This window comes from Gossypium raimondii, chromosome 6 (assembly GCF_025698545.1).
Source record: "Gossypium raimondii isolate GPD5lz chromosome 6, ASM2569854v1, whole genome shotgun sequence".
Classification (NCBI taxonomy): domain Eukaryota; kingdom Viridiplantae; phylum Streptophyta; class Magnoliopsida; order Malvales; family Malvaceae; genus Gossypium; species Gossypium raimondii.
In genome coordinates, this window is record NC_068570.1 from 7,682,495 (window position 1) to 7,695,195 (window position 12,701).

General features: G+C 30.8%; 2 protein-coding genes across 3 annotated transcripts; both read right to left on the reverse strand.

Annotated features, from left to right (window-relative positions):
- Positions 1-720: 720 nt before the first annotated feature.
- On the reverse strand, positions 721-5,043 carry LOC105774338 (glucan endo-1,3-beta-glucosidase 11). 2 transcript variants are annotated; one of them, XM_052632142.1, is made up of 3 exons: positions 4,630-5,043; positions 3,240-4,276; positions 721-1,113 (listed from the first exon to the last, which is right to left on the reverse strand). In XM_052632142.1, the coding sequence occupies exons 1-3, from the start codon at positions 4,679-4,681 to the stop codon at positions 1,066-1,068; spliced, it is 1,137 nt and encodes a 378-aa protein (XP_052488102.1). In that variant the 5' UTR covers positions 4,682-5,043; the 3' UTR covers positions 721-1,065. The 2 variants fall into 2 exon arrangements, with proteins under 2 accessions (XP_052488102.1, XP_012452257.1); XM_012596803.2 differs by having other exon boundaries at positions 721-1,416; positions 4,630-5,040.
- Positions 5,044-6,246: 1,203 nt separating this feature from the next.
- LOC105773960 (methyl-CpG-binding domain-containing protein 11) lies at positions 6,247-7,994 on the reverse strand. Its single transcript, XM_012596205.2, has 2 exons — positions 7,862-7,994; positions 6,247-7,309 (listed from the first exon to the last, which is right to left on the reverse strand). The coding sequence occupies exons 1-2, from the start codon at positions 7,925-7,927 to the stop codon at positions 6,509-6,511; spliced, it is 867 nt and encodes a 288-aa protein (XP_012451659.1). The 5' UTR covers positions 7,928-7,994; the 3' UTR covers positions 6,247-6,508.
- Between the last annotated feature and the right edge of the window lie 4,707 nt (positions 7,995-12,701).

Here is a 12,701-nt window from a genome sequence, read left to right on the forward strand (position 1 = left end):
ACGTGTCAAAATCATATTAAAGGAGCATACAAAAGGTGATATTTTATTATTTTAAATTATTTTTTATGTGATATATAAGTTAAATAGTATAATGTTAGTATGAAATATACATGAACTGCCACTTGTCAAGTCAATATCGTTAAAATTAATATTTTAATTAATATTTTATTTAAAAAAGGCAGCTCTTAAAAATTAAATTCAATTTTAAAAGATAAACCTCAAATAAAGATTAAATTTAATAATAATAAAAATAGCAATCCTAGAATGGTCTATGTTTCTTAATAATTTCCATAAAGTATGCTAGTTAGCATTTAAATAATGCTTTGACATTTTCAGCGTTTCTTTTTATACAAATTGCTACGGTATTGGTCACTATAGCCAATGGTCTAGGCCTTTTAACTTGATTTTCTTAATTGATTTAATTTTTAATTTCTTTATGCCCGAATAAAGGGTTAGTCATAAAATATGTATCATTTTTATAGGTGAGGATTAAATTCTTTAAAAAAACGGTTAACCATAAAATGTATTCCATTCTCATGAGTAAAAATTAGACCCTTGACCTCAGATGAAATGAACAGCCATCACATCACACCTCATGATTAACATGTTAGTATTCCTTTGTTTAAATTAACTAATTCGATTTGTTTGCAAACATTAATCAAATATATTCATGTACATGGTCGCAAAATGATGGTCATGTTCATGTATAATAAACAAATATATCCAAAAAAATTTAGTAATTAAAAAATAATAATTTTGTTATAATCGAACAATATTAAACAAGCTTTAAACTGGTTCATAAAGATAAAGGAGCTTGTTCACTATTTTCTTCCCATCATATAGCTAGCTGGCGAGAACATGGAACATGCAATGCAACTCCAAGATTCCATGAGGCCATGAGGTTACCCAAAAATCTCAAACTTTTCATCTTCTTTCTCACTATATTATTCTATTTTTGCTCCTCCGACGCCCTTCTGACCTTAGTTTCCTTTGCTCCCCAACTTCCTCATCACCTCTCGACCGGAGAACCAATCACCAGCCGAAGAAAACCATCGGCATATGCCATTAAAAATGGCTTAAGAAACCCCCATCAGCATATGCATTTATATGTACCTACAATTATAAGAGAGATTTCTTCATGCACAAGAAACACATTTTCTATTATTTATAAAGAGCAAATCATGTGTTCCTAAAGATCCAAAATCAGGTATGTTGGTTTGTTTTCTAAAGTTTAACATGAAAATAAGTAATCATTAATAAATCTATAAGTGTAGAATTTATGGGTGCTGGCTTTGGCATCAACTGAATGAAGCCCCAACACATGTTTGATCACTATCTTGAGAAAACAAGCAGGAATGCAGTAGCCATTGTTAATATTATCGAATAGCATCCACACCAACCGCAACCTCGATTATCCTGCAATAATGCATATAAAAATTCATTGAAATAGGATAAAATAAAACAAAGACTACATCTTTTACTTTTGCTGTGATATTGAAAGAGCAAGTTATGACAAACAAGAACTACATATGAGCAACCTTCATTAACAAAGACTACAGATATATGCATGACAATCAAATAGTATCAGGGTCTGAGACTGGAAATCTACAGGCATTCAATAAAGAAAATTTATCTTCATGATATCAGTACTTTTCATATTAAATTTACTGCATCGAGAGAGTCCAAATCAAAAGGATATTAGGCTAATTTACACTTCAACTTTCCGTTCCTCTTCTACAATAAACTCAAATATTGCTCATCCCTTCAGATGTTTCCAATTATTTAATTGATTCACCAATTGGGTATAGTTGTTCATTTTGTCAAGAAATCAGATCCCGCAAGGTAACAAATATGATTACAATACTAGTAAGTAGAAGATTAGGCAGAACATATGTGATTCAATAGAAGAAAATGTTCTCTTGTAGCATTGGTGCAACGGTGTGATTCTTCAGTTGCGCTTAATGAAAGTTCTACTGCATTGTAAAGAGGGATCATTTGTACACATTTGAAGTAGTGATTAAATAAGGGGTGTATGATGAAGGATTAACCTTTTGCAAGGAAAACAGAATGTTCTTGCAAAAGTTAGGTTGTATTGGTTATCATTCCAGGCCACCAAATTCATCCTTCTACAGGTACCTAGCATCCTTCCAGCATCATATGGACATTAATCGGTTTCGGTAGCAGGTGGTCTGAAATAAAAATGGAAAATTGGAGAAGCTTTGCGTCACACGAAACAAGATAAACCTTAACTAGCCAGACCATAACCAATCTTTCAATTGCATTCCTGTCTCTTGTTATGATTTGCTTAATCATCGATTCGTATAAATTAGAGAACCTTCCCTTCATGCAGGCTCACAAGGGGAAGTAATAAAGGAAGATCACTACCTAAGAACTTCAGGCAAGAAATATGGGTTTTTGTTAATCTGTTTCTTTATTTGTTTATGACTTGCACCTTTTCCGTTTGAGGTTTAAGCCTTTCCTACCCTATAAAAGCTTGTTATTACGATTTCTTGACCTCAGGCTATCTCTACTCCCTCTTTTCTCCATTCTCTCTCCTCATTGTGTTATTTCTCTTCAAGATGCATTAGGAAAGTTGACTATTCACCAAGTATTTCATAGAACGGAGTTCAAAGTAGAATTTAGTCATTCAAAACTAATAAATGATTGGATCTTAGGAGACTTCAAAAATAAAAAAAGAGGCATTTACATATAAACTATGTACAGACCCGTTTTTAATGGTTCAAGAATATGACGATAAGACCATAAAGTATGGTGCAAAAAAGACGTTGTGAAGCTATTCAATCAAATCAATAAGATATAAACATGTTACAAAGGATTGTAAGAGTGTTCGCAACACGTTATGTAATGCGGACATGTAAATGGAATCTTTGTTGCTTTATAAGATATGAAGGTGATACGCCTAAGCTGAAAGATAATGAGAAGAAAAATCAAACTCATAAGATGGTTGGGTCAGCAGCATCACTAAACAGATGGACTATGCCATTCCCATGAAGAAATTGTTAAGGTCCATTGTTCTCTTTATTAATAAACATCATTCCTAATGCTTTCACCCATATTTAATTCAATGTAATTTCATCAAGTGGAAACCAAAAAACGTGACAAATTTATATTGTTCCAAGAATAAGCTTCTTCTGTCTGAGAATACTCCAATCTAAGCGGCAACATGTTAACATATAGCTAAGATGACACATGTCAAAGAGTGGGAAGGAATCTCATACCTTCAAAGACAACAGTAATGAATCTGCAGATGAAGATTTAAGACCAGGAAACCCAATATCGTACGAAATGCTCCCATCAGGTTTAAACAGTCCAAAATTCCTCTCAGAAGTTGGTCCAGGCTTCAAATTTTCATTAAAGAGTGCAAAAACATATGCCTTAACGACATTTTTTGGCCTCAGCGGAGTTCCTTTCATCTTTGCAAGTCTTTTTCGCAAATTGTAATTATATGTCCTTGCATTATCCACGGTTGCTGCAGATTCATTTTCATCTCCATGTGAAGCCCACCCAGTCTCTGTGACTATGACTTCCATCTTTTTAAACCCAGCATCTTCTAAAGCAGCGTAGGCTGCATCAATCTGTGCGTCAAGCAGGTTATCATAATGCAACTTAGTTTTCGGGTCATTTGCTCCCACTGTTGGTAGGAAGAGAGCATAATTAATATCAATATGCTCCGGATCATACATGTAGGCTAGAAATGGGTAAGCATTTAAACAGAAAGGGGAGCCAATTTGGGAAAAAAACTCCAACAGTGGCTTCATGTACTGAACAACATTATCTCGGAATACACATGACGAGGGAGGGAAGGAATTTGCAAAAACCGCCTGTGAATGTGCTGTGGTAATCTGAACTACATCACTTAATTTAAGTTTATTTACTGCATTGTAAACATTCTTAACTGCACCTAGAAGAAATCCCGAAAATTGATCACTCCCACCTAAGACTTCATTCCCTATAGCAATCCCACGGATACATGTATCGGGAAGATATGCTAACACATTGTCCTGGACCCAACTCATCGCATGATCACCATCGGCACTCACATCTCTCAGATTTCCATTAGGAAGTCCAACCACGATTTCCAGCCCTGTCCCACTAAATGCTTTGAGGACACTTTGATCAGCATCATAAATTCGAACATTCCTTATTTTTGCTGCCTTAAGAAGCGTGACAACTTCATCTGGTGATGGGAGGTTATTGGCAATTCTTCCATAATTAATACCATACGTTCCGGTGAAAGCTTGCACAGTCACAAATGCTGGAGAAAAGAAACCAAAATAGTAATCAAGAATATAATCATTATAACAATAATATCACTTGTCAAAGACAGAAGGGAGCTTTTTGGCCATGATTTTAGGAAAATACATCTTACATCCTCTATATTCTACAATGATAATAGGATACAAATCCCAAATCAACTAAATAATATATAGGAATTCAAAATCCTTTGATTCAATTAAAAAAATTGAAAACATCCCTAGAAACTATCAAAATTTAAGAACAAGCCTACAAACTAAGGATTCAAATTTGAGCAGAAAAAGACAGCATAACAAATAACCAAAAAGAACCAGCAAAACCTTAAGGAAAAAGAAAGAGTGAAAGAGAAAGTACCAAATGGAGCAAGAAAGATGAAGAAGAATAGCGAAACTCCCAGAATTTTCATTGCCTTTTCGTTCTATTTTTTGTTCAAGGATGAATCAAATTATCCAATTCTTGGAAACGCTCTTTATAAGGAAATTGAGCAAACACCTTCAATGCAAAGCTTGTTGTAACTCCAGCATGCCATATCATTAATTAAAGAAAAAAAAAAAGTCTCTCCCTTGGTACTTCACTTTCTCTCTTTGTGTCACACGGTCTCCTCCAGTTTCCATGCCTTAGTTTTTCAATCTTTAGAAGCTCAGCTTCTTTTTGGCCTCAACTAAAATATGGGTAAGAAGGAAGATCGTGAAGTGATTTTAAGACAGGGAGCAAAAGCTTGTGTGTGAGAAAATGTTATTACAAAATGTGTTGTGTCCATTGGTCAGTGTTGAAGTTCTGTATTGTCTCCACGCTCCACAATTGGGCCCTAAACTGGGTATTTACTATTTGGTGACTAATTGCATTTTAGTCTCTTTATTGAAATAATTGAGTAAATTAGCTCCTTTGCACATGGCACGTTTATTTAAATGGTTAATTTTTAATTTGGTCCCTAAATTATAGTTAAATTATCATTTTAATTTTTAAAATTTTCTTACAATAATTCTAAACAATTTTAGAAATAAATATAAAATATTAAAATATTAAAAATTATGTTAACTTTTTTAAAAAAAATTTCTAAAATTCAAAATCGTCATCTTTTAACTATTTGAAGTGGGGTTTCTCTATAAATACTAACCATAACCACTTGGATTTAACTTCCATTCGTCTTTTGTTTTCATAGTGTTGTTTCTTAACTTAATTTTAATATTTATATTTATTATGTTAAAAAATTTAACATTATTTTTAATAATTTATATTCATTGTAAAGATTTTTTTTTAGTTTTTAGAATTTTGTAAGAAATTTTAAAAAAATCAAAATGATATTTTAACTATAGTTTAGGGACCAAATTAGCAATTAACCATTTAAATTAACTTGCCACATCATCATTTAATAGATAAAATTTAACAGAGGACTAATTTGCACGTGTCGAAATATATAAGGGCTAATTTACTTATTTTTTTAGTAAAGAGACTGAAATGCAATCCGCCCCTATGTACAGAGACTTCCCTAATACTTTTACGAGACTACCCACTCTTAGGTTGTAACTGATTTATGAGAAGCTCGAATTTAAGTTTCCAAATTTAATTTTATATCATCACATTTATTTCTAAAGTTTAAATTTGATCCTAACTGAAATATGTTTTTTTTAACATAAAGAAATATTATTAACGAATAAACAAAAGGAAACAAACCAACACGGTGAGACAATATCTAATCCTAATCCAATAGACTTACCTCATACACTCGGTCCTAGAAAAAAATGAGAATTAACAATTAAATTAAGATGAGATATTGATATAGATTAAATTAATATACCATTAGAAAAGTTCCCTGACTAGCTTTAAAATCTACTTAATTTAATTAAAAAAAAAAAGGTTCTTTGGCAATACAAAAGTGCAGATTATTATCCCTACCAAAGTTTAGAACCAAGTAAATGCTGGGAGTTTACCAAATTAATCAACAAAAAATAGAAGCCAGAAACCAGAAAAGAGCACTAATTTTAACCTTTTACTTAGCACTGCATATTACATCCATATCCTTTCATCACTTACAAGCTACAGGTCAGACCAATAATACATCAGACACAGTTACATTATATAGCTATCTACCATAATACCAAAAGATGTCTCAATCAGTTACTACCTTAGTTAAGCTAGTCATCTTAAGTATGTCCTAAAATCAAAAAGGTTCACAAGGGGGATGCATCATGTTAACTGTTAATCCATTGTAAATAGCATCTCAAGGCTTCACCTACTCTGCATTACTTCCCTTACTACCATTTTGAATTGCTTCTTCCATTTCATCGCGATTTGCTGCTTCATTGACTTCGATTTCTCTTTCAGATTCAATTGTGCTTCTATCAAGTATCGGTTTTCCTTCTCCTTCCGCCTCATTTTTCCGTTCCTCTGTAACGCATACGTTGGGTTTCTCCTGCTCCATGGATCCAAGCCCTTTCTCAGCTTCACTCGCTAGTTGTTCAACATTTCCATCGGATGTTGCATCCTCCATGTCTGCTGTTTCCTTTTGGCCCAATCCAGAAGCATTCATTTCAACTCCGTCCTGGAGGCATTTCAACTTTTCAGATACTGCTTCACCACCTCCCTTACCTTCTTCGATATTAGTAGATATTTTTGCATCGACTCCACGTGTCACTTCTTTAGAAGTGGGTTCAGATTTACTGTTACCATCTTGCGTTTTATCTTTGTTCTCATTCTCATTCTCTTCCTCAGATTTTCCAGCCTCTTCCATAACATCTTTACTATCCTCTGTTCCTTCAGGGGCTGTCTCCGATTCTTTGTTATCATCCTTTGAAGCTGATGATTTTCTGCCTCTTTTTTTCGGAGGTTCACTATATGCCTTTACCTTCTCGCTAATCCTTGCTGATCTCCTCGGGGTCTCACCAGTGCCCCAATCGAATTCCGATATTACTGGACCACCAGGGTGTTGTTTAAGGTAATGCTCCAATTGTTTCTTGTTACTGATTTGTTCCCCAGAGGGAGCAGTGAAAATGATCTCATTCTTCTTAGGAGTTCCCCCTTTCTTCGGCTTCAACTGCAGAACAAAAAGAAACCTTAAGATTACACGATATTATCAAAATCAACAGCAAAAATGACATTGATGACTTTCCAGTTTCCTCCATAAAGTTCCAAAACAATTGCACAACTTGAAAGCAACGTTTAATCAACAGACATTCTTCAACACTCTTTCAAAATAACGGTCAAAATATCATTTCTCAAACAAAAAATTAAATCTTCCAACTAAGAGCACTAAAATATCATATGGGATGCCCAATTTGCTCATTTGCCTCGAAGAATCGTTTAAAAACAGAAACCCAAAGATTACAGAGAAAGACCCTTCTATAGAACCCTAGCTATTGCTTTGCTTCCAATAAATTGGGAAAACCAGATGTGTTAACCAAAAAAAAAAAAAAAAACTCATAATTCACCATTAATACTAGGAGCACAACAAAATAACAAAATAACACTAATTAAAAATTATCATTACTTCCGTAACTAAAAAAATAAAAACAAAATAAAACCCAGTGAAACGACAAGCAATAAACTTGAATTTTTTTTAAGGAAGAAAGAAGAAGAAGAAATGAACCATTTTCTTCCAACCAGGAGGAGCAGTGAGTTGTAAGCAAACAACATCATCTTTGGCACTGTCCATTTCCTTCTTCTCCTTCTCCACCGCGCTCGCCTTTTCCACCTACCAAATGACCCACTCAAAATTTTATACCAAATTTTACTTATTTATCCATCTAATCCACAAAAATTATGCTAATGTGTCTACGGGCCGGGCCAGATTCTAGTGGACTCCAAATCCACAACTTTTCTATTATTTTTTCATTTTTATTCAATACACTTATATAATTTTAAATATAAATCATGTAATATTATATTATAGAAATAAAATATAAAATTGGAATACAGGTTGGCCATGAATATTCGAATTATATTTTCTCAAAATTAACATTAGAGTAACAGATGTATCGTTTTTATTATGACACTGATACATATCAATATTAATGTATCATTTTGATTTCTAGTTCCTGACTCTACAATCAGGATTAAATGGTTGACAAATATTATATATAATTATGGCAAGACAAAAGATTAACTAAAGCATCGGTGCAACAATTACCCTCCCGATAGGTGTGCTGAAGTCGTCCACTTGAAAATCTCCTTAACAAAGTCCAGTAAAAGATCCAAGATGAAAATTATCATTTGAAGGATGGATTATAAGATTAATAACAACCATGGCATCAAGTTCAACAATAACATTACAATATGCACTCTATAAATATATTTAAATAAATTAATATTTTATTTTTTTATATTGTATAAGTATAAATATTTGTATATGTAATATGTAAAGATAAGTTGGTGTTATGTCAATAATGTTATTAGTGATTTGTGAAATTTGAATTTAATCAAACGCCATGTGTAAATTTACATAAAATCAAAGTTTATGTATGACATTGCACATTGAAGCAAAATTCATATATAATTTTGGTATTTATCCCTTAATATTTCTTTTTTCTTTTATTTGTATTTATTTATTTGATTTGATTTTACATTACCTTTTTCCTATGATAATCCCAAATTTTGGAACTAACACGTTTAACTAAAAATTATATATGATATATCGATTGAGTCTTAACTCGATTGGCATGGATATTGTTCCCAATGTAGGAGGACGTGGGTTTGAGTGCGTTAAATCATATTATCCTCTTATTTATGGGTTGGGGAGGGGTTGTGGATAGTTCTAGGCATTGCATAAAAAAAAACAAATATGATCAAAAACCTATAATAAGATTATTCAAAAAAATAAACGTTATATGATATAGATGTGAATGTCCCATGCCATAACTTAAAACTATAACAATAAATTAAAGGGTAAAGTAAAAAAAAAAAAATTGTCACTAAATTATTGTTTCCGTTCTATCTTGATCATTAAACTTTTAAAATTTACGATTTAGTTACTAAACTATTCAAATCAAATTTTTGGTGACTTTGAAATTTGATGAAGTCTGACATAGTCTTTTTATTGGTCTAATAATAAATTTAACCCCATAATGATTATAAATTCTATCAATTTCATCCTAAACATAAAAATTTCACAAATTTAGCTCTCAATGTTTACAAAATTTGTCATTTATAAAAATTATTAAAAATCATTTAAACCCTAAAGTCATAATGAACACATAATATCACACCAATAATTGGATAATGAGAATAGCTATCAAATTGTTAGGGTCATTTTCGTGTTGAATAAAATATTCTCGATATTCCACAAATAAAACAATAATTGTCGGACCCTATCTTTTTTTGATAAATTATTTTTTTATTTTTAAATTTTTATTTCAAAAATTTTAAGTATAGTACAATAGTTTGGACCTTGAAAAGTTGAAACTTGTTTTGTAAGTATTGTATGATACAAAGTATTTTTTGGTACAATTAGATGCTATCAAACCAAAATTTGATTATCCAATTATTAGCATATGTCATTATGAAATATTCTGACCAAGGTTTTTAGAATTGGACTAGTGGTTGAACTAGTCAAGTCACCGATTCGCCAAATTGATCAGTCTGTCTAGTTCAATTAAATAAAATATTTTGAAAAAATAAAAAATATTAAAAAAAATCAATTTAATCGCCTGGTTCCTAGGTCAAATGGTCTAATGGCTCTCTCTAGATTGGTACTCTTGCTGATTTTGGTCTAATCATTTTGACCAACTAATCCGATCCAACTCAAAACAACATTGATCCTGATGGTTATACTCATCCAACCGTCGGTTTAATGTCACCTATTCATTTTGATTTTAGGGGTTTAATTTAAAAAATGAGTAACCAATTAATTTTTATATTTTAATAATATTATAATTTTATTAAAATACAATTTTATAATTTATTAGAACTTATTAGGTTTTTTATAATTTTATAAATTTTATGATATGTTATAATTTTTATGACTTTTTATATGTTTTTAAGAATTTTTATTTTTATAAGTTTATATCAACTTTAATAATTTTTAATATTTATATTTTTATTATATTTATGAGGTTTTATATTTTTATGATATTTTTAATTTTTATGAATTTTTATGACAACATATAAGATTGAATCAAAAGTTATTACGTGTCACCATTTGATTGGTCTATTAATTTATTTTATCGGTCAATATAATCAATAAAGAAAATTGTTAATAAGAGACTTAATTAATTTTTATTAATGACATAGACTTAATTAAATACGAATTTAGTATACTTAATTGTCTTTTCATTTCCTCTTGGAAGCTTTTTGGTCATATAAGAAAAAAATCTAAATTCCTCTAACTCCTGATAAAACGCTTCAATTTGTTATTATTTGTCTTATTCAAACGTTTTGTAACCGTGGGATTCACTTTTCATTTCCACGTGTATCAATGTCAGTGCTACAAGAAAAATAGAAAAGAATAAGGATCTTTTAAAAAAGAGAAAAATAGACAGTTAGAATAATTATGTAGCGATGTGGGATTAAATTTATTAAATTATTTAAAATTAAAATTAAATTGATAGAATATGTAAATGTTGAAGACTAAATATATAATTATACTAATTAAAATAGGTCAAATCATTATTTCCATTAAATCATTAACATAAGTTGACCAAAAGAAACAAATGATAACGTTGGTGATTAAAATAAAATTTGTTATAATTTGGTGACCAAAATAAAAATACGCTAATAGTTGAGTGACTAGTTGTATAGTTTACCCTTAAAATTATTAATCAACTTTTGAACCCCTTGCAGATTTACAAAATATTTTGTTACAAAACCGGTAATGATTCATAAAAGAATATTTATTATTTTTAAAATTTAACATAATTAATAATAATAATTACTTAGAAACAAATGTCTATTTCAATTATTCAAATTTGAAACTTTATATCTCTTTCCTTGTAGAATTGGCTTTAAAATTGCCCCATATCTACAAGGCATCCATGAATGAGAGTAGTCCACACCCATAAATTATATCAAATAAATTAAACTAATTTAATTTTTTAAAATTATTAAATTAAATCATTGTTTGGTTTTTGGTAAATAGATAATCACCCAGAATATATAGTGTTAGAATTAATAAAAGTATTAAAAAATTAATCTTAATATTGATAGTTAAGAGCTTAAAAGGAACAAGCTTGGATAATAACCCAAATAGTAAGGCATCTATTTCCCTTTTGTTTCCTTCCTTATTCCTCTACATCTTCCCTTTTGCAATTATTTCCTTTCCATTGCTAGAAATGTTAATTCAATCTCGAGTTTGAAATCAACCTCCGTTCTTCGTATAGTTTTAGTGTAACGCAATCAATTCAAACCCTAAGTTGCCAAGAATCGGTAAGTTCAATTCAAACCCGATAATCAATCCCAAATTTCTATAGTATTTTTATTCGATACTAATCTTTCATTCGATTTAATGAATCTTACCGAAAATCTCGGTATTTTTGTTAAATCCTAACACCGTTATTGATTTCTCTTGTGTTTCTCTATTGAAGAACTCGATCTAGGTATCCCGGATTAGACTTAAGTACAAGGAACGACGTACGAGACCCCAAAAGTCAGGTGTGTGTTCTTTTACAAATCATGTGTATACAAATCTAGAAAATCATGTTATGATACATATGCGTGAATATATATATATATATATATATATATATATGAATATATGTGTATGAATATGATTATTATGGGGAAGCCCAAGAATATGGTTATCCTAAAAACTTCAACTGTGAGTTTTGACTTTTTAGTTATGGTTGCACGTGAAAAATCGTTATTCTGAACTGAATTGCTATCTGTGATTATATTACGCAATATTAATTAATATGCCTTAATAACTGTTGCATTGGTTTTATTGCAAATGGACTCACATTGAGCATCAAAGCTCACCCCCCTTAAATTTTTATCCCTACAGATAATCCACCAGGTTAGGACACGAGTATGACATTCGGAGAATCTCGGCACAATCCATTTTAATTATTTTCAGTTTTTTTAAGGCTTGGTCTTTTGATTTGTTTTATTATTTGAGGATTGTAATGTTTTTGTGAATGTGGTATGAGATTTAGGACTTAGGTTTGTTTTTATTTTGCATGACATTTTATTTATTTCCTTAAGATATTATACTTTGTTTTTTCTTTTTAGGCTTAAGGGTGCTACCCTCAAACATTTTCAAAAAAAAGCAATTAAGACCCTACTTTTTTTGTACTCATTTGGGTACTTGAACTTTTAAAATGCATTAAAAAAGCCCTCAAACCTTTTAAAAAAAAAGTAATGAAGCCCCTACCTTTGTTTTGAACTCAATTGAGTACTTGAACTTTCAAAATGCATCAAAAAGACCCTCAAACTTTAAAAAAAAAACAATTAAGCCCCTCCTTTTTTTTAAAAAAACTCCCTTAATCCTGGTTTTTATT